Source organism: Taudactylus pleione, unplaced genomic scaffold (genome assembly GCF_031769625.1).
Source record: "Taudactylus pleione unplaced genomic scaffold, aTauple2 ptg000070l, whole genome shotgun sequence".
Classification (NCBI taxonomy): Eukaryota; Metazoa; Chordata; class Amphibia; order Anura; family Myobatrachidae; genus Taudactylus; species Taudactylus pleione.
In genome coordinates, this window is record NW_028284472.1 from 10,080,286 (window position 1) to 10,103,000 (window position 22,715).

Below are 22,715 nucleotides of genomic sequence, written 5' to 3' on the forward strand. Positions count from 1 at the left end.
ACACCACCATAAATTGCGTAAGTGGTGGTATTGCTGTAGGACTGTCAATTTGCCGCTCAAGGTCACTCTCTATTAATGAGAGAGTGTCTATGATGATTTTGGGAGGAAGACGGTAGCATCTTTAAACCTCATCATTGGGCATTCCAAAAAGGGTGACACGTGTTCGAAATATCTGGGGCCTTGCACACCTACGATGCCTACGCCTGGGACGAGATTGAGGTTGGTCGGCTTCCGGGAGCATGGCCAGAACAATCCGCCCTAGATCAACCTGAAATGGCAAGATTGGAATGTAAGGCTTTGGACCCACCCCAAAAGAAAATTCAAAACAACTTAGCTTGATGATACCATCCATTGCTGCTTACATGCTGGGGTATTGTCATGATACGTCCAAACTGAAATTAATCACAAAAATTATTTTACAAATTTCACTCTGTGCATTTTTGTTTCTAAATTTTGTGCTAGACCAAACTTAAAATATGCGAAACACACATTTGGCAAAAGTGCAAAACGACATTGCACACAATACATCAAAATCGGTTGAAATGTTTGCACAAAAAGCGAAAGGGCAACCTCAAAAATATAAAAATGATTAATAAGCATTTTAAAAAGCGCTAATTAGTTCGCAAATACAAGTCACAATAGTAAGTAGTAAAAATGCGCTAATTAGTTCGCAAATACAAGTCACAATAGTAAGTAGTAAAAATGCGCTAATTAGTTCGCAAATACAAGATAAAAAATGGACTTACCTAGAGCAAATATATAAGAGTCCAAATCAAAAGGTCTTTGGGTCCGAAATTAATCAAAAGCTAAAATAGATGAAAATAGGGATCCAAAATTTAAAAAAACGAAGAAACACAATGAAACAACAATTGATCAAAAGTTAGACTTCACAAAACTTACCAAATCAAGAAACGAGGTCCAAAAAATAAAAAGCAAAAAAGAGAACGGAATATAAAAACGCAAATCTACCAAACAAAATAATCTCCAAACGCCAACTCCTTTATACGCAAACAATACACTCCAGCCAAGGTAACCTCCAACAATCCAAAAACGCCACCTCGACTCGAGACACACCAAGCCATAAATAGTGTTTCGTTTCCCGCACAAATTAAGGAGGGATCATAGGAACGCACAATCAATGATGCGGCCGCAAAATAAGGACGCATGCATAAATACGTCACGAAAACACATTAAAATTCTGGTGTATTTCTTGTTTGGACCTCAGACATGGCGACAGACCAGGGAAACAATGCCCAAGTGTCAGGCGGTAAGTCTTTCATGCATTTTGTATCAATGATTAATTTGAAACATAAGATTGGGCAAGTTGTGATTTTGTGAAATCTGAATATTTACACAAATAGGTGAGGAGGATGACATGGAAGAGGCTGCTGGGCCCAGTATTCCGGCCAAAGCTGCCAAATAAAAAAGGCAGCCACATTTCACAAGAAAGGAGATGGAGGTTTTGATACAGAAGTGTGTGGACATCCTGCCACAGGCAGACAGGAATATGAGTCTAAGCCAGAAGGGGAGAATGTGGGAAGAAGTAGCCGTTGCTGTCAATAGGGTGGGTGATTATGTCCGTCTAGCCCGGGATGTCAAACGGCGGTAAGTAAACACTTGCCCCCCCTAAAAACAAACACCATTTTAAACAAAAGGATAATGGCTTCCATTTTTTCCCACAGATGGGGCGACTTCAAATATCGCCTAAAGCAAAAACTCGCGGACAGGGCTAGGCATGCAAGGGGGACAGGTGGGGGTCCCACCCCTGTGTCATTGGAGTTGACGGATTTAGAAGAGCTGGCACAGGGGTGTGTGCAGCCTGTGGAGGTGTTTGGCGTGTCCAACATGGATACAGACATGCCAGACTTTGCGGCTCCTCATGTTGTCCCAGGTAAATCTTTTGATGTCATCAACTCTGAAATGTTATTGTGCCAATATGTAGATTCTAATGTGAGGCTTTTCTCTTTTTTCCTAACAGAGACACAGGCGGATGAGTCTGCTCCAGAGGGGAGCCTTGGCCGCCGAATTTCTACTGGCTCGGCAGGGGAGGAACCAGTACATCCGGCTGAGGACCCTGCAGAAGCCAGTCCAGGGCAATCCCCCTCGCAGGCAGTGTCCCTCCTCACAGAACTCAATTTCAAATCGGATTTCCATACGGAGATTATGCAGAGGATGGACGCCAGTCTGGTACGGGTGGCTGAGGCCCTGGAGCAAAATGCTGCGGCCAACGTGACCATTGGTCAGGCCCTGGCGGAAAATACCAGGGCCAACATCCGCATCGCCAATGCCCTGGAGCAGCTCGTTCGCCAGCACATGGTGGAGCCGACCTCCCTTCCTGCCGGAACATCAGGATCCTCCACCTCTGGCACAACATCAGCCAATCCTCCAAATGTGCCTAGCCCTGTGCCTAGTCCAGAGGCCACAACATCTGCCTCTGGACAGGCCAGCCCGATGACATCCCGGACCCGGTCTGGCGCCCTCCCTCCCCCATCCAAACGGGTGAAAAAACGGTGACAGCAATGGTGACTTTTCCCACAATCCTTCTGTGCTTGGCTCATATTCCTTTCTGGTCAAAACTTCCCTCTCCTTTCTTGTGAAATGTTTTTAAATTTTGGATGTATGTTTATGTCAACAGTTATGTTGGGCCAATTTGTTTGATTTTGGGACATATCTTTGGCAAAAAAAGATGTCCCCAATATTTTAATTTTTTATTTTTTTGTTTGAGCAATAAATTGAAACAAAAAATCTGACATTGGATTGTGAAATTATTGTACAAATGGGTTACATTTAATCCTGGACCAAAAGGCAAAAACTGGCAAAAAACAAGAAAAATTAAAAAAAAAGAAGTGGGCTCTTTAAGGAACGTTTAAAAAATCATATAACGAGGCAAATTCAAGAGGTAAAAATAAAATGGTGCGAAAATTAAAACATGATGACATTATTGTTACAATAGGCCCTAACCACCAAATTGAGGGCAAAATAAACCCCCACAAATGTACGCAAATTGATTGTGTCATCCTGACATTAGCAGCTCTGAGTTCCACCTGCGTACGGTTTTGTGCTATCCCAAAAAACTGATTTCAAAACACATACCAAGCCGGTTTTCAATCCAACACTAATTGCTTTTCAGCCCTCCCGCGATTAATCGCAACAACATCGTGGAGTCCCGGGACGGAGGAGAAGGCCATCGCCAATGTGGTCGAGTAATCCAGACCCTAAGCTGTGCGAGCATTTTGAAGGGAAAGAGGATCATCCAGTGACGTATGAGTCGGTCCGAACACATTTTATGCTCGCATTTGCTAATGTATGTACGCCCCAAAAACGCCTCGCCACGCCTGCGTTTTTCCATCTCCACCCCCGTCAACACCCAAAAACGCCCTGTTCTGTCAATCACATTTGACATGTCACTTCCTGTACGGTATTTGACGAACGAGACCCAAAAAACTCGCAATCTGCCGTACGCACATGCGCAGTGTTACACCGACGCATGCGCGGTTATTCAACATCGGAACGCAACGAGCGTACTGCTGTTTGCGAGTGGCTCTGAATGAGGGTCCAAGTTCACTAACCTGCATCTGAATTCCCTGCACAGTTATTTGTATTCTGTAACTGGATCTACAGTGTATCAAGGGCCTCATTCAGACCCACTCGCAAGCGGCTGTCCGCTCGCAAGTGGGTCGATGGTGTGCATGCGCCAGATGCGACGAGCGAAGGACTTTCCTTCGCTCGTTGTGTCTGATCAAAGGGGGCGTGCTGTCGATGTTGATTGACAGCATGCCCCCTTTGGTGGGCGTGCCGAGGGCGTGCCTGCCAGACGGAGGCGTTCCCATGGGAACGCCTACCGTCAGAAGCCGGTCCCACTGACATCACTAGTGATGTCAGTGGGAGTGATTTTGGCTCTGATAGAGCCAAAATCACTCCAGGGCTTGTGGTCGAAAACCCCAACCACAGGCGTCTGGTCGCACTGGCGATGGTCGCGATGGTCAAGACCATCGCGACCATCATCCTGCACGCTCGTATGTGCTGTGGGTAGTGACCCACAGCTATACGAGCATCCAGGAGGACGCTCCATTTTTATGGAGGACGGCCCTCATTCAGAGCGAGCGCTCTGCTCAGAGCGTCCGGCTCTGAATGAGGGCCCAAGTTCACTACCCATGTCTGAATTCCCTGCACAGTTATTTCTATTCCGTGACTGGATCTACAGAGTGCCTATGCACTTACCTACATCTGAGTTCCCTGCACAGTTATCTCCATTCCGCAACTGAATCTTCAGAGTGTCTATACACTACCCTGCATCTGGGTTCACTGTACACCGAGTGTCTCTCTGTGTCTGAATTACTGAACTTTTATTAAACCATTTTGCATCCAGAACAGATATACCTGGAAACCATCCCTGTGCACAAATAATGAAAATTAACATATATATATATATATATATATATATATATATATATTAGGGGTGAGCGGGTTCGGATTTCTGAAATCCGAACCCCCCCGAGCCCCCCCGATCCGAGTCCGATCCGAGTCAGGCTCGACTTTTCCCGCCTGACTCGGATCTGAAATCGAGGCAAAACGTCATCATCCCGCCTTCCGAGTCTCTCGGGTTTTGGATCCTATATAAGGTACCCGCGTCGGCGCCATTTTCTCACTCGGCTGTGGACAGTGAAGAGGGAGGGTGGGAGTTAGGGCTGTGTAGTGTAGTGTAGTGTAGTGCTGCTGTTGTCCACTACTTCAAAGTCCATAGGGGCTGGCTGTGTTGTGCTGTGCTGCTGTTGTTAATAGGGGCTGTGTCCACTACTTCAAAGTCCATAGGGGCTGGCTGGACTGTGTTGTGCAGTCAGTTCTCCATAGGGGCTGTGTCCACTCCAAAGTCCTGTGCAGTGTCCCAGTCCTAAAGGAGTGCTGTAGTGTTGTCCAGGGGGTGCTCTGTCCATCAGGGGTGCTCCCCCCAAGTGCTAAAAAAATAATATATTTTCTGTGTTTGTGAATTGTGTGCGCAGTAGCCGCACGTGCATCAACAAAGTAGTGCCAAGCGTGCGCCTGTGTCATAAGTAAAGGGCCGGCTGGCTTGACCGTTAAAGGGTGCTGTAACCCCCGAAAGTACACTCCAGTCCAAACCAAAAAAAAATTATTTTCTGTGTTTGTGAATTGTGTGCGCAGTAGCCGCACGTGCATCAACAAAGTAATGCCAAGCGTGCGCCTGTGTCATAAGTAAAGGGCCGGCTGGCTTGACCGTTAAGGGTGCTGTAACCCCCGAAAGTACACTCCAGTCCAAACCAAAAAAAAAATTATTTTCTGTGTTTGTGAATTGTGTGCGCAGTAGCCGCACGTGCATCAACAAAGTAGTGCCAAGCGTGCGCCTGTGTCATAAGTAAAGGGCCGGCTGGCTTGACTGTTAAGGGTGCTGTAACCCCCGAAAGTACACTCCAGTCCAAACCAAAAAAAAAGTTATTTTCTGTGTTTGTGAATTGTGTGCACTGTGGCTGCATGTGCATCAATAAAGGAGCAGCGCCAAGCGTGCGCCTGTGTCCCATAAGTAAAGAGCCGGCTGGCTCATTTCTTAAAGGGTAGTGTAACCCACAAAGTGCACTACTCTCCAGCAAAAATAAAATAATATTTTCTGTGTTTGTGTGCGCTTTAGCCGCACGTATATATATCAATATAACATAAATGGAGGACCAAACTTTCTCCGATAAAAATAAAATAGGGAAAGATCAAGAACCTCTTCCTCCTAGTGCTGTTGCTGCTGCTGGGAGTTGTTCATCATCCCAGAGAGGAAGTAGGAACATTACTACTTTTACTAAACAATTGACCCTCCAACAGTCCCTAGCGATGAGGATGAAGTACGACAGCAGTCATCCTGAAGCAAAACGTATAACTGAGGCCTTGACTGCTATGTTGGTGTTAGACGTGCGTCCGGTATCCGACATTAGTGCAGTGGGATTTAGACAATTGATGGAGGTAGTGTGTCCTCGGTTCCAAATCCCGTCTAGATTCCACCTGCATCCTCAAAGCAGCAGCGACAAGCGTGCGTCTGTCTGTTAAAGGGTGGTGACACCCTCAAAGTGTGCTACACAAACAATTAAAATATTGTTCTTTTTTTTTCTGTCTTTGTGAATTGTGTGGGCTGTAGCCGCACCTGCATCCTTAAAGCAGCAGCGACAAGCGTGCGTCTGTCTGTTAAAGGGTGGTGACACCCTCAAAGTGTGCTACACAAACAATTAAAATATTGTTCTTTTTTCTGTCTTTGTGAATTGTGTGGGCTGTAGCCGCACCTGCATCCTTAAAGCAGCAGCGACAAGCGTGCATCTGTCTGTTAAAGGGTGGTGACACCCTCAAAGTGTGCTACACAAACAATTAAAATATTGTTCTTTTTTCTGTCTTTGTGAATTGTGTGGGCTGTAGCCGCACCTGCATCCTTAAAGCAGCAGCGACAAGCGTGCGTCTGTCTGTTAAAGGGTGGTGACACCCTCAAAGTGTGCTACACAAACAATTAAAATATTGTTCTTTTTTTTTTGGTCTTTGTGAAATGTGTGGGCTGTAGCCGCACCTGCATCCTTAAAGCAGCAGCGACAAGCGTGCGTCTGTCTGTTAAAGGGTGGTGACACCCTCAAAGTGTGCTACACAAACAATTAAAATATTGTTCTTTTTTTTTGGTCTTTGTGAAATGTGTGGGCTGTAGCCGCACCTGCATCCTTAAAGCAGCAGCGACAAGCGTGCGTCTGTCTGTTAAAGGTTGGTGTAACTCTCAAAGTGCTCCAAAAAATAAAAAACTATTTTTTTAATGTGTTTGTGACTTGTGTGCGATGTAGCCGCACCTGCATCCTTAAAGCAGCAGCGACAAGCGTGCGTCTGTCTGTTAAAGGGTGGTGACACCCTCAAAGTGTGCTACACAAACAATAAAAATATTCTTCTTCTTTTTTCTGTCTATGTGAATTGTGTGGGCTGTAGCCGCACCTGCATCCTTAAAGCAGCAGCGACAAGCGTGCATCTGTCTGTTAAAGGGTGGTGACACCCTCAAAGTGTTCTACACAAACAATTAAAATATTGTTCTTTTTTTTTCGGTCTTTGTGAAATGTGTGGGCTGTAGCCGCACCTGCATCCTTAAAGCAGCAGCGACAAGCGTGCGTCTGTCTGTTAAAGGGTGGTGTAACTCTCAAAGTGTTCCAAAAAATAAAAAACTATTTTTTTAATGTGTTTGTGACTTGTGTGCGATGTAGCCACACTTGCATCCTCAAAGCAGCAGCGACAAGCGTGCGTCTGTCTGTTAAAGGGTGGTGACACCCTCAAAGTGTGCTACAGAAACAATTAAAATATTGTTCTTTTTTTTTCTGTCTATGTGAATTGTGTGGGCTGTAGCCGCACCTGCATCCTTAAAGCAGCAGCGACAAGCGTGCGTCTGTCTGTTAAAGGGTGGTGACACCTCAAAGTGTTCTACACAAACAATTAAAATATTGTTCTTTTTTTTTCAGTCTTTGTGAAATGTGTGGGCTGTAGCCGCACCTGCATCCTTAAAGCAGCAGCGACAAGCGTGCGTCTGTCTGTTAAAGGGTGGTGACACCTCAAAGTGTTCTACACAAACAATTAAAATATTGTTCTTTTTTTTTCAGTCTTTGTGAAATGTGTGGGCTGTAGCCGCACCTGCATCCTTAAAGCAGCAGCGACAAGCGTGCGTCTGTCTGTTAAACGGTGGTGTAACCCTCAAAGTGTGCTCCACAAACAATAAAAATATTCTTTTTTTTTTTCTGTCTTTGTGAATTGTGTGGGCTGTAGCCGCACTTGAATCCTCAAAGCAGCAGCAACAAGCGTGCGTCTGTCTGTTAAAGGATTACATCGGTGACAGCATCCAAGTAGGCATGTCAGACAGTCCGTACCTGTACTGGCAGGAAAAAGAAGCAATTTGGAGGTCCCTGTACAAACTGGCTCTATTTTACCTGAGTTGCCCCCCCTCCAGTGTTTACTCCGAAAGAGTGTTTAGTGCAGCCGGGAACCTTGTCAGCGAAAGGCGTAGGAGGTTGCTTCCACAAAATGTGGAGAAGATGATGTTCATAAAATGAATTATCAACTCTTCCAGGGAGACCAGCCTCCAGAACGTACAGAGGGACCTGTGGTTCCAGCAGGGACGAATTAATACTCTGTGAGGATGAGGATGTACACACTGAAGAGGGTGAGGAATCGGTGGATGAGGAGGATGAGGATGACATCTTGCCTCCGTAGAGCCAGTTTGTGCAGGGACACATTAATTGCCAGCTTGTTTTGTGGGGGCCCAAACGAACCAATCATTTCAGCCACAGTTGTGTGGCAGACCCTGGCGCTGAAATGATTGATTTGTTAAAGTGTGCATGTCCTGTTTATACAACATAAGGGTGGGTGGGAGGGCCCAAGGACAATTCCATCTTGCACTTCTTTTTTTTCTTTGCATTATGTACAGTTTGGGGCCTAGTTTTTCTAACTGCCATCCTGTCTGCCACTGCAGTGTCACTCCTAGATGGGTCACGTGTTTGTGCCGCCCACTCGTGTCGCTTAGCATAGTCATCCAGCTACCTCGGTGCAACCTTTTGGACATGAAAACACTATTGTGAGGTGTGAGGTGTTCAGAATAGACTGGAAATGAGTGGAAATTAAGGTTATTGAGGTTAATAATAGCATAGGAGCAGAGAAACCAACAAATTCTGTGATTTTAGCTGTTTTTATGCTTTTTTTCAAAAAAATACAGATCCAAAACACAAAACCCAGAACCCAAAACACGGAAGGGTGGTTTTGGCAAAACCAATCCAGATCCAAAACACGAAGAAAGATCCAGATCCAAAACCAAAACACAAAACACAAAAAGTGGCCGGTGCACACCCCTAATATATATATATATATATATATATATATATATATAAAAAATAACCAACAAATATTTATTCATGTATTTCTGTGGAATGCATGAATGATACTAAAGGATAAAAATCATCCACTGTTATAAAGACACAAGCTATAACATAATTCTACAAGTTAAAAAATACAAAAATGCATACTGTATAAAATTACAGACAGAAAGTCCACCCAAGTCCACTCCTATATTATGAATATATATATAATGGAATTTTTAGGACTCGCTCCTCTGTGTCCCAATAGATAATATCTTAGCAGCAATAAACTTTACCAATATGATGGCTGAGGTAGTTTGCAGGGAATCCTAAATCCTATGGCATCCAGCGATAGAAATATCCAGCTGAAACACAATCCACAAGGTATTATCCCAAGCTGCATCAAGTTCTAATTGGAGGAGAAACAAGAGTCCAAAGTGACTTCCAACAAATTCCTGGAGTCCGGAAATATGGGTGTAGTCTCAACACAATTTGCTGAGCAATGGGCACTCAGCTTCTTCAGAAGTATTCTGCGTCCAGGTCTTCAAGTTACCCAAAGCATTCAGTATCTGATCTTCCCATACTAATTTTGTACTAGTCTGTGCCTGAATCTCCTGTGTCACTTCCTGATGTATTCTGCCCTGAATCACCTGCAATGTTTCATAGAGAATATCAGCACATCATTCCATTCATTGTATTAGTGTCACTCCCTAGTCTCCTCGTCACTCCCAGGTACCTAACCAGAGGGCCGTGACCTGCTCACTCAGTGCGGCGAAACCCAAATCCCAATAGGAAGGGTCACCTTTGAAGACCACCGGGTTAGACTCCACACCTCTGGTTAGGTTTAGCCAACACCAGGGTTTGACCTTTATTGAGGACACTAGTACTATCACTCCTCTAGCTGTCTCCTAGCCATCCTGACCCCCTGACTCCCTGTCCTCCACAGAGGAATTCCTAGAATTGGATCATGACAGTTTAAACAGCCATAAAGATACAATCCACCAGGTTCCAGGGTGAAGCAGGTTTTCGAAACCTACTCCTTCGTATAGGTGTGCAAGAGGAAGCCCAGCAAATCATGGCTCAACAGCTGCAAGAAATGTTCTCTCAATTAGGATTAATTAATTCTGTCACTTTGTTTCCAGCTTCAATTCAAGTTCCGCCTGTAAACCCTCCTGTGCCCCTTCCTCCAGACACATATTCTCAAGTAACTTTGACTCCAACTGCAGAATTTGTTTCTGATTGTACCACTCAGCCTCCCAGTAGTCCTTTGGTTTATGAGTCCCGAGAGCTTCTAGTACAACTTCAAGATCTTCTCCCTAAATTTTTTCACATTTTTCCAAAGTTTTCTTGTGCCACCCCTGTCTCAACTGAGCCTCCTTTCATGCAAGATAAAATGAGACATCATAGTTTCCCACACCCTAAGCTTACTGAGGTAGAACAACAGCAATGTCAGGAACTTTTTCTCTGCTTATATTGTGGGAAGGCAGATCACCTTATTAAGGACTGCCTCCTCAGTCAACTCAGAAGGGATAGCAAGTGTAAGTCTTCCAATGTCCATATTCTTGGTTCCTACCCCCAACCATCTCCAGCTTCAGTCCCTTCAGCTCCAGACAAAGAAGTATCTTCTACCATACAGGACAGAGATCAAGTTTACGATTGGGTTCCAGTTTCAAGGTGCTTCTACCCTCGAATAAGGAATCTAGGGAGAAAATTTAACCACTAAAAGAGAGAGATATATCTGTTCCAGTCTGTTCTGGTCTCAAACCGGATAAAGCTTCTTCTAGTTCTGACTCTGGGGATGTTTGCACTTCTCTCAGTTCCTATGAGGCGACAGTTTCCTTAACCATGGGGAAAAATCTTATTAAAAGCTTTGGAGGAGACATCTGAGCTGACTACTTCTGTGGAAAAATCTGTTTGGCTAACCCCAGGAGACACCACCAGTAAGGGTATTCAATATCAAAGTTTCTGGTGGAGTACTTAATCCCATAGAGATGGTCACGAATTCCAGTCAGACATTTCTTGAGGATGCCTCCAATCTAACTTTTGGCAAGATTCAAGTTCAGAAAGAGTCCCTGTCCCATCAAATTTAGTTTCTTCCAATTTAAGTTTCATGCTCGAGGAAGAGGCTTTGTGTAGTACCCCAGGAAGGGATCTCAAGTTTCTCACCCCAGGAGGGGTTTTCTGGTGTTATACCTCTGGTGGGGTTTTTTAGTGTCAAACCCCATGAAGGATCTTCTGGTGTTATACCCCAGCAGTGGTTTTTGAGTGTCATACCCCAGGAGGGGTCTTCTGTAGTTATAACCCAGGAGGGGTTTTCAAGTGTCAAACCCCAGGAGGAGTCTTCTGGTTTTATAACCTAGGAAGGGTTTTCGAGTGTCATTACCCAGGAGAGTCTTCTGGTGTTATACCTCAGGAGGGGTCTTCAGATGTTATGCCCAGGAGGGGTCTTCAGATGTTATGCCCTAGGAGGTGTTTTCAAGTTTCATGCCCCAGGAAAGGGTTCCCCATGTTATGCCTCAGGAAGAAGTTTCTGGTGGTCTGCCCATTCCAGGTGGGGACTTTTCTTTGTCTACTTTTGAATGCACTTCACAAGCTCCAAATACTCAGAAGTTTGGTCCTAATGTTTTATGTACCAAGTGAATTCCCCAGGGAGCAGATAATTGCATGGAAGGTCTAACATTCATGATTATGGGAGTTTTAGAGTCCATAAATAAAAATGAAGCCAAGGTGTCAATAAAAAGCTATGGAGGCAAAGTTTTTGAGAATCTTAGCAGTAAGATTTAATTACCTCATCATGGGCCGTGATGATGGAGAGTCCAAACAAAAGAAAGCAAAGAGCTTTGGGACTAAGATTATTGATGAAGATGGCTTGTTTGAATTAATAAATACCACGCTCACCAGGAAGTAACCTTCTCAGAATTTCACCTCAGTGGACAACAACTTGTCTGGCACTAATTCTACCTTGTCACTGGATTTTACCCATTCTTGTTCTCTTCAAGGTTCACCTTCTCTAGTTCCAACAGCTCCTATTGTCGCCGGTCACCCAATTCTGCTTCGCTTAGTTGTTCTGGAGTCTCTTCAACTAATACCAACTCTGATTCTCCTGTATCTCATTCAGGTTCTTCTGTTGATTTAAGTAAAGAACATCAATCAATTTCAGTTGAGTCACCCATTCATTGGTCTAAAGAATCTCTAAGTAGTTTCATCCCTGTCCATAAAGAGAGTTCTGTAACTCAGGACTCAGCTAACACTTTGGTGCCACCATTTTCGCCCCTATACAATGTTTACTAATGAGAGCTGATCCATCATGTGGAATCACTTCCACTAACCTTGTCAATTTTCTTATCATGAACTTCAGAGGAAGAGCTTTGGAGTGGGCTAACCCACTCATTGAGTCCAAGGATCCAATTTTACAAGATGTGATGGCTTTTAGTAAGGCTATGATTACAGAATTTACTCCTATGTGTTTGTCTTCAGATACCTACTCTGACAAAGGTTCTAGTTTGACTTTACCACACTTAGATATTAAATTCAGATACACCTCTTTACTCCCCTCCAAAGACTACATGGTACAGGTTCAATCAGTCTGGAAGAAGTCTTGAAGAACTATTAGGAACCAACAACCTTATATTATCAGAATTGGTTATACTTCCCTCTGTTCATCTCCAAAGTCCTCTGCGATTTCTATCCATATTAATTCTTCCATTCTTCCATTACAAGACAATGCTCCTTTTCCTGAGGATCACCTGTTGTTTGATTCTATCATTATGAGTCATGTGTTCACCCAGGAGCTACCTATAAGAACTACGACTGTTCAAAAGAAAAATCCATACTATCCTACAAGATATTAACTAAAGATTGGTAAATCTTCAGTTCCTCTTACCAAGTCTTGAAAAATATTTGAAATTGAAGTTTTTCTTGTGCAATTCCTAGGTGTCTGGAGTCCACACTGAAGAGGGTGGGGGGTACTGTCAGGATGCGCCCTCGCCTCCATGCCGGCGTCCTTGTGCTTAGGTGTTCAGTCACCTAGAGTGGAGGTGAGTATCTTCCCAGGGGTCTTCTAGGGCTGCAGTCACTCAGCTGATCCAATGACCAACTACCTAAGGGTATGTAGTCTGACTCAAGGAACAGGAAGCTGCAGTTCAACTTTGCTTTCTCAGTGACTATGATGCCAGTATATGTTCCAGGCTCTAGGTTACTTTCATAGCATATCCCACAGCTAGTCCACATCTGGCTCTTTAATACTATTGGGGGTAAATTTACTAAAGTGAGAGCTTTTAGAAGTGAGTTTTAGAAGTGATGTTGCCCATAGCAACCAGTCTAATTTTACTTGACTTTTAACTAGCACCTACTAGAAGATAATAGCTAGAATCTGATTGGTTGATATGGGCAACATCACTTCTAAAACTCACTTCTAAAAACTCTCACTTTAGTAAATTTACCCCTTGGAGTCAGCTCGCGCCTTCATCACCTATGCTATTCTGAGCATATCTGCATCTGGATTCCTAGTGACTTACTTTAGTTTAACCTCAAGTTTCCCTATAGTTAATCTTCTTGTGTTTACCCATCTCTGGCTCACTTTTCAGTTTCCTGTGTCTCCTCTGTACCATTCCCAAGCACTATTTTCAGTAGCTTTCCCTGTGTCTGGATCACGAAGCACCTTCCGTTACCCCCATGATTGGATCTACAGTGTATCAAGTTCACTAACCTGTGTCTGAATTCCCTGCACATTTATTTGTATTCTGTGACTGGATCTACAGTGTATCAAATTCACTAACCTGTGTGTACACTACCCTGCATCTGGTTTCTCCCAGTGACTCTCTGTATCTGGATTACTGAGCTTTCATTAAACTATTCTGTATCCAGGTCTTTCAAGTTACCCAAGGCATCCAGTATCTGATCTTCCCATACTAATTTTGTACTAGTCCGTGCCTGAATCTCCTGTGTCACTTCCTGGTGTATCCTGCCTCTGAATCACCTGCAATGTTTCGTAGATCATACCAGCGCATCATTCCACTCATTGTATTAGTGCCATTCCCTAGTCTCCTTGTCACTCACAGGTACTTAACCAGAGGGCAGCAACCTGCTCACTCAGTGCTGTGAAACCCAAATCCCAATAAGAGGGGTCACTGGTGAAAACCTCCGAGTGGGTTAGACTTCACGCCTCTGGTTAGGTCTAGCCAACACCTGGGTTTCACCTTTATTGAGGACACTAGTACTGTCACTCCTCTGGCTGTCTCCTAGCCATCCTGACCCCTCGGCTCCTGGTCCTCCACAGAGGAATTCCTTGTACCGGATCGTGACACATCTTATACCCTTGCATGTTAAACAGCCCTTCTAGTCTAACCATGCCATAGCATGACACAGTAGCGGCAAACATCTTTTCGTGTGACTTTTTACAGCCGCTTACACGGTACGGTAGCATATTGCATGAAGATACACTCACAGTGGCACATAGAATATAGGAATACCGCATCAATTTAATCAGCAGAAGCTGCTTGTTCATCCGATTTGCATCGCTTTGCAAATAACATGCACTTGAAGGAAAAAAGTTGCACGAAAAGACGCTCGTCGCTACTGAGTCGCACATTGCTCACGCGTTATATTTAATACGACTTGTAGTGCACGGAGGTAAGATGTATGTGGACACATCTGTAGTTACATTCAATATTATGTTGCACTTGGGTCACAATTGTTTAATTGATTTATGTAGTCCCTGGAGCTGACACTTTTGTGGTTAATAGGTAATTACCAGGAAGATACCTTGGAAACACCATCCATTTCTTTAACACCAGTAGAACTGGTAAAGGCAGTCATACACTGTGTGCAGCTATCCAACATTAATGTGTTTGCTAATGGGATCTGTGTTTGGAAGAAGCCTAGCTGAATTGAGTTTTATTTGGACTGAAGGTTAGAGTTACATAACCACAGTCTTAAGTCATGTGATACATCCTCATGGTAAAAGAGTATGAAATAAGACATCAGTAGTTGCTGTTAGGAATCTAATTGCACAATAATAACCTAATTGCACAATACTATTAAAGCTAAAATATTCTGCTAGAACAACTCCCTTATTCTTCATACTAATTATTGCAGGAGTTTTATATTTTGACAGTTGTTTCCTTGAACACAAATTGTAAATGTACAGGAGGAGATTTATCATAATTTGGAGAGAAATAAAATGGAGAAGTTGCCAATAGCAACCAACCATCTTCTAAGATCATAGTTTTGGCAGGTACTGATCACTCGCTCTGAATCAGGGCCGGCCTTCTTGTTTTTTAGAGCTGCCTCCTGGCCGCTCGCATAGGTGTGGGTGACCACACACAGCTATAGCGAGCGGCCAGGAAGATGGTCGCGATGGTCAAGACCATCGCGACCATCGGGCTTGCGACGAGACCCTTGTGGTAGGTTCTCGTGGCTGCAAGCCCTAGAGAGATTTCGTCTCTCACAGAGCCGAAACCTCTCCCACTGACATCACTCGTGATGCCAGTGGAGCCGCCCCCAAACGGAGGCGTTCACACGGGAACGCCTCCCTTTTGGCAGCCACTCCCCTGGCCCACCCACCAAAGGGGGCGTGCTGTCACTCAACGTCAGCAGCACGCCCCCTTTGATACGAGACCCGGAGCAACAGTTTGCCCATCACTATCCGGGTCTCGCACATGCGCACGACGGAGCCGGCTCTGTCGTGCGCATGCGCACTGGGCCACCATCGACCCACTTGTGAGCGCATAGCGCTCGCGGGCGTCTGAATCAGGCCCTCTGTCCTGATTATTAAATGGGATAAATCAAATATTTTCCTGATTAAAGTGCTTATCCCAGTCTTAGGGGTATATTCAATTGGCCGCGAGGTTTTGCGAGGAAAAAACCTCGCGCCCCTTGCTGCCAATTTCGAAATCCCGCGGGTATGCGCGCTCCCGATACCCGTGGGATTCAATTAAAAAAACAGTGGGCGCAGGGTTTTAATCACTGAAAACCACGCGCCGCATAAATTTTTTAAAAAAAAGTCACTTACCTGTCCGGGTCTCCGCGGCTCCCGGCGGCCTCACCTCTCTCTTCTTACTGGAGAGGGGGCTGCTGGGAGTCCCGGGGGCTGATGGGAGGAGCAAGGGCTGCTGGGAGATGTAGTTCTCCCAGCGCCCATTCCGGGGGTTGCCACACACACCGCACCAGGTGTCAGACACACACACTCATGCACTCATACACACACACACCACACAGTCACTCATACACACTTACATACACCACACACACTGATATACTCACCGCTGCTGCAGAAGAGCCGGCTCCCGATGCTGGATGCAGAAGAAGATGAGAAGACAGCGCTTCGGAAGGTGAGTAATTAAGGACTAATTAAGCTAATTGGATACTTCCAATTGCTTAATTAGGCCTTTGGGGAGGGGGGGGGGGTTGTCAGAGCAAGTACACATTCCTAAGAATATTGATTTCTGGAAAAATCACGCTTGCTCAGGAGGTGCGCGAAAAAAAAACCTCCCGGCGCGTGTTTTTATAAAAAACACGCACCTAATAGAATAGCAAAAAACTCGCACCTGCAGGAATTACCTCGCAGGTGCGGGTTTTTGGCTTTTCTCGCAGCCTATTGAATATGCCCCTTAGAGGCATATTTACTAAAGGATGATTTTAATCAATTTTGATTGATTTTAAATATATCTATGTTGATCTAAATCAATGTTGTTTTTATGGAGCTCAATCTCACATTTAATAACAGACAATTTTTTCTGTTGTTTTTTTTAAGTGTTAGTAAATGTGTGATTTAGCCCTAAAAACAAAACATTGTTTTAGATCGATTTTGAATTGACCAAAATCTATTAAAATAGACCTTTACTAAAGCGAGAGTTTTTAGAAGTGAGTTTTAAAAGTGATGTTGCCCATAGCAACCAATCAGATTCTACTTAATATTTAACTAGTACCATCTAGAAGATAATAGCTAGAATCTGATTGGTTACTATGGGCAACATCACTTCTAAAAACTCTCACTTTAATAAATTTACGCCTTAGTAAACATACCTCTAACACATCCTTTAGACTCAACCCCCTAGCACCTTCTTTGGACTCTCATATTTAAGTAATTGGGCATTGAGTAATACTAGTGAGTCTGTACTGTAGTTCTGAACACTCAAACTCAGATGGATTTTCTGATAACCAGGGTTTAACATAGAAAAATTCACCCCTGTACCCCTATCTTAGCTAGAGCAACCATTGCTAGGGCCTGGTATGGTGACAGTTACTGGTTTCATTACTGGCATAGTAGCCACACCCACTGGAGCACGCTGAGAGGCCAGTGAGTGGCCACGCCTGATTATGTCGTGACTCTGCCTGGTGCTATAGCTGAGGCACAAGGTTGTAAGCATGTCTGTAAGGAATATATATATATAGTAGTGCTATATGCATGCAGGGGTGCTGAGAGCCACACCCGGCCTGGGGGAAGGGGTTGTGGCCTAATCACGGGATAATTGGCCATGCCCCCGTAGGATAAAAATAAATGAAAACAATGATTTTTGCAGTGCCACATGCAGTCTTCCACTGCAGCCCAGCAAACAGCATTGTGTGCTGGGCTGCTGTAAGGTAAGATGGAGGCATGATGGCACCAGACCTGGGTCCCCACCAGGTCCCTCCAGTGAGCATGGGTAATTAGTACCTGCCCGCCCTCTCTTGGCACCCCTGCACTCATTCCACACAAGGCATGCGTTTAACAGAGCCTGACCGCATACCCAAGAGTGGTATATTTATTTTATGAAATGGCCCCTATTGTGATAAAATTGTTCTACATGGAAATTTTGTAGGGTGAAGTAGATACAGAATATGAACAAAAAATAGTTCATAATAACATTTGTTAATGAATTTTTTTTTAAAATGTGTATTTCTGTCAGTGAAGCAGTGATGTGTTGCTTTTCTGTGAGCAGTGTATCTGTGAGAGATGTTATTGTTTATGCTTGTGGAGTAATATACCTGTGGCTTTGTGTTTGTGAAGAGGTTTTGGTGACAGTGGGAAGTAGATCAGGTGTGCAGTTACACTGGGATGTGTGCAGGCATTGGGAAATAATGCACAGAGATCTATCGTTTCCAATCATATTGCTGGGATTTCTGTCATTATAATACACTATGGATATATATGACAGATTAGATTTAGATAAAATCTGTTGTGAATTGTTGTGAGGAACCTTTAAAATGTCAATAACATTACTACAACAAAAATACGGAATACATATAGTCGGGATGCCAGCGGTCAGAAGACCGACATCGGCATCTTGTTGCTCAGAATCCCGACAGGAGCTTGGTAAATATCTTAATCCTTCCCCCTTCACCCCCAACCCTAACCCTCCCTTCCTGCATCCTAACCCTAACCCTCCCTCCCCCCAGCAGCTGTTTATGCCAAAACCCTAACCCTTCCCCCTTGGTGCCTAAACCTAACCCTCCCCCCTTAGTACCTAACCCTAACCCCCCCACCCCTGGTGGTGCCCAAACCTGACCCTCCCCCCGCGGCCTAAACCTAACCCGCCCCCACCATGCTTATTTTTGGGATGCCGGCTGTTGGGATTCCAACGTCGGCATCTCAAGTGAAGGTATTCTGGTTGCGGGTCATAATTCCAGCAAAGGGATCTTGACCACTGCCATCCCAACTGCCAGCACCTCCAAAAACACATTGGTGAGGTGCTGCATCTTAGCCTAGGGTTGTCAAAAATATTTTCTAGTTTGTGTGTACTGTAATGTATATTTATTAGAAAATTAAAAGTAGACAAGTCAATAGGTCTATATGGTGTACAGCCAAGAGTATAAGAGATAATGAGCCTAATTCCAATCTGGACACAAAGTCGATATTTTATGCAGATTGAGCCATGGCGCATGCATAAACGCCAAGTGCAGGGATTGAATTGCATTCCTTTCGGTTCTTTCGGCTCTGCTGCATTGTCAGCATTCTGTGCTTTCTCACTACACTGTATCCTGATTCTCCAGAAGCTTCATGCTGCCACCGACTCCCAAGCCATTCCGTCGGCTTCCCAGCCACACCAGAAGCTTCCGAGCTGCCACTGGCTCTCAAGCAACTCTAAAGCCACACTACCAGTTCAAAGCCACATCTCACCATCGGCTCACCCTCCACCACTGGCTCTCAAAGCCGCAGCTTACCACCAGCTCTCCAGCCACACTACTGGCTCTAAGCCGCATCTCACCATCGGCTTACCAGCCACCACTGGCTCTCAAAGCCACTTCTCACTACCAGCTCACAAGCTGCATTTCTGGCTCTCAAATCTGCAAATCATCATCAGCTCTCCAGCCATATTACCGGCTCAAAGTCACATCTCACCACCGGCTCACAAGTCATTACTGGCTCTCAAGGCCGCATATCACCACTGGCTCGCAAGCCACACTACCGGCTCTCAAAGCCGCATCTCACCACTGGCTCACCAGTCACTACCAGCTCTCAAGGCGGCATCTCACCACCGGCTCTCCAGCTGCCCTACCAGCTCTCAAAGCTGCATCTCACTACCAGCTCTCCAGCCACACTACCGGCACAAAGCCGCATCTCACCTTCTGGCTCTCAAAGCACATCACGAGTTCACACACTAGTCTACTGGCTCCCAAGTCACACCATTGGCTCATAAGCTGCACCATGGGCTCTCAAAGCCACATCTCAAGTTCATCAACTTGTGTAGCGACTCTTAAGCCGCACCATCGGCTCTCAAGGCCACAACTCAAGTACACCAACTTCTGTGTCAGCTCTCAAGATGCATCATCGACACTTTAGCAGCACCATCGGCTACTAAGCCGCATCATTAGCTCTCAAACCACACCAGTGGCTCCTTTGCTGTGCTATTGACTTTTGCTTCCTGTTCCTCCCATCACCACTGGATTCCATTGATTATCCATGCAAACCGCTACTACTCTGAGTATTAAGACCAGGTGGCCATCTAAGTATCGGTGAATATGTTTTGTTCTATGGGGACAATGGGTGGCCGTTAGTGGCCACCCACTGTGGTTAGCCAAGGTTCTAGGGCGTTTGCACAGAGCAGTCCTTGGTATTCCTAACATATTCATAACATGTAAATGCAATTGCATCCAGATCTGAATGAGACCCAATGAGCATACCAGCAACACCAGAGAAAAGGTTAATTATTGCTTAGCTTTATTTATCAAAGGACTTGCCACCAGCAAAATCAGTGTTATCTCCAGGAAACATCCTGTTACCATGGGATTCCCCATGCCTCTATATCTTGGATGTTAATCACAGCCTGTACTACAGTGAGGTATGAGCTGCATGAATGTGACTTCCTTCATTCTAACAAATCCTCTACACTATATGTATTGGCCCATCTCCATGGAGAGACATCACTCATTATGGAAATCAACTTTTAGTGCTAATAATATATACAGCTCTATAGCAATAATATCATACTAATTAATAAATGAGCTCACTTTATTATTAACATGTACTTTTTCTAGTAAATATTAAAAATAAGTGCACATATTTAACACATACTGTATGTTCTTACCTGTGCAAAACATTAATACAGGAGTATTCCCCTAACCAGCTGGCACTGAAGTGAAGGTCGTCTTCTGGGATCCAATGTCACCATTGCCTCCACCTAGTCACCACTCACTGAATACTGGAGAGCTCAGGCTGTCATGCTCTTAGGACTCCAGTAGCCAGGGGGAGCTAAAACTGATTGTGTGCTAATAATACCTGCCTTCCACAACCTGGTGTAAAGCAGCTTCCAGCACTTTGCAAAGTTAATGGTGGAGGGACCCCATAGAAATACTAGGGGGTTAAGGTTCCGGTCTGACCTACCGTTGGTGGACGCTGGGCAGAATTTTGAACAGGGGAGGCTGTTCAGAGCTTCCATTGGATGGATTTGGGTGCAAACTTCACAGAGGGGTGGCAATTGGGTTAGGATGCCTAATGGAGCGGTCTGACCTCATTGCGGAGTGCTCTGGGCAGAACTTTGACCCAGGGAGCCTGTTCTGGGCTTTCCAATGGATGGATTTGGAAGACATCACATAAATAAACTTAATAACTTAGAGATTTAAACCTGGCAATGCCATGTACTTCAGCTAGTATACATATATATATATATATATATATATATACTGTATATATACCACACAAAGTATATGGAACAACAAACAAAGACTACACCTATAATAATAACACCAATAGAGTAGCAGTTATACAATAGAGATTACCGTGTTCGTGAGTTATCATATAAACTTAATAACTTGAAGATTTAAATCCGGGCAATGCCAGGTATTTCAGCTAATATATATACCACACACAGTATATGGAACAGCAAGCAAATAATAATAATAACAACAGTACAAGTTATACAATAGAAATTACCATGTCCGTGAGCTATCTCTTGGAAAAGTGGCACTATTGGTCTACCAGAAAACTCATCTGCGTGGTTTACAAGAGCATCTTTCACTGTCTCATATCCGGCCAGGACGACCATTTTCTCCTCTCCTATCTGCACAGAGTACATGGGGCCATACTTCTCCGAAAGCTGCAAATCAAAATAACAAAATTTATTGTTACAAGCTCCATTTATGTGACTAAGGGGTCTATTTACTAAGCACTGTTAAGAGACAGAGTGAAAAGTGATAAAAAAGTGATAAGGTGCCAGCCAATCAGCTCCTAACTGCCATGTCACAGGCTGTGTTTGAAAAATGAATAGGGGCCTTAAGTTCGCCCCATCTCATGGTCCTAGCTTCTCTGATTTGTTTGTTGATTTAAATCGTTATATTAGAAAATTGTGCAGAAAAAATATTTTGCCAATAAACAATTGTAGTCCAAAGATCCACAGGATGATCTTGGAACAATTATTCTTGATGACAGTGATGGGGATGCACTTCCTGCCCTTAATCAACTATTTAGTGAAAATACTGATGACACATCAACTACAAATGATTACCTTAATGTTGATTCTCAGTATGAAAGACTCTTTGATATTAACAATCTACACAGAAAAAAAATCTTTAAGAACAGATCACAATTTAGATAGGAGTGTACCAATTGACATATTTAAAAAAAAACATTGAATGATTTTAAGAACCTATGCACTAAACAAAAAAATAATTCTAAATATAGGGACAATCTTCTCATGAGAGAGAGAACGGCACCTAAGACACTGGCGATCCCTCCATCATTATCAAGCCAGCTGATAAGGGTGGAGGGATCATCATTCAAGACACCATAGATTATACCACTGAAGCTATGAGACAGCTGGGTGATAGGAATAAATATTTGGTACTACAGGCAGATCCTACAATCCTCTTTCAGAAAGAATTGGTTCTTCTGCTGGATAGGGCCCAGGGAGAGGGGGTAATAGTGAGGGAAGAGAGAAATTATTTGATATTGAATCACCCTGTGATACCCACCTATTATCACCTCCTTAAAATCCATAAGACACTTATTTCATCACCTGGACGTCCCATTGTGGCTGGTATTTGATCCCTCACCTCATACCTTTCACATTTCATTGTTTTTTTTTCTGCAAACTTATGCTATTGCACTTAAATTACATATTAAGGACACTAATCACTTTTTGCACCTAATAAAAAGCATTAAGTGGAAAGAAACATTTATTTGTTACTTGTGATGTACAAGCCCTCTATTCCAATATTCCTCATGATAGGGGTACTAAGTTGGTGGAAGAGGTCACAAGTGATCAGAGAAAATTCATCTTAGATCCTATTGATTTCATACTTACACATAATTATTTCATATTTGATCAAGTTTTTTAATTGCAGATACTTGGGACAGTGATGGGCACAAGGTTTGTACCAAGCTTTGCCAACCTATACATGGGGGCCTTTGAGGAGGCACATGTTTGGGGGGATGAGCTCAGC

The 22,715-nt window shown here is 44.1% G+C and overlaps 1 protein-coding gene across 1 annotated transcript in view; it reads right to left on the reverse strand.

The window, feature by feature from the left end:
• LOC148533764 (cytochrome P450 2C5-like) overlaps window positions 1-22,715 on the reverse strand; it is a 96,717-nt gene that overhangs the window by 36,473 nt on the left and 37,529 nt on the right. Inside the window, exon 3 of the mRNA XM_088467249.1 lies at window positions 21,208-21,370. Coding sequence (XP_088323375.1) covers window positions 21,208-21,370 — 163 coding nt within the window. The remainder of the gene's footprint in view (window positions 1-21,207; window positions 21,371-22,715) is intronic.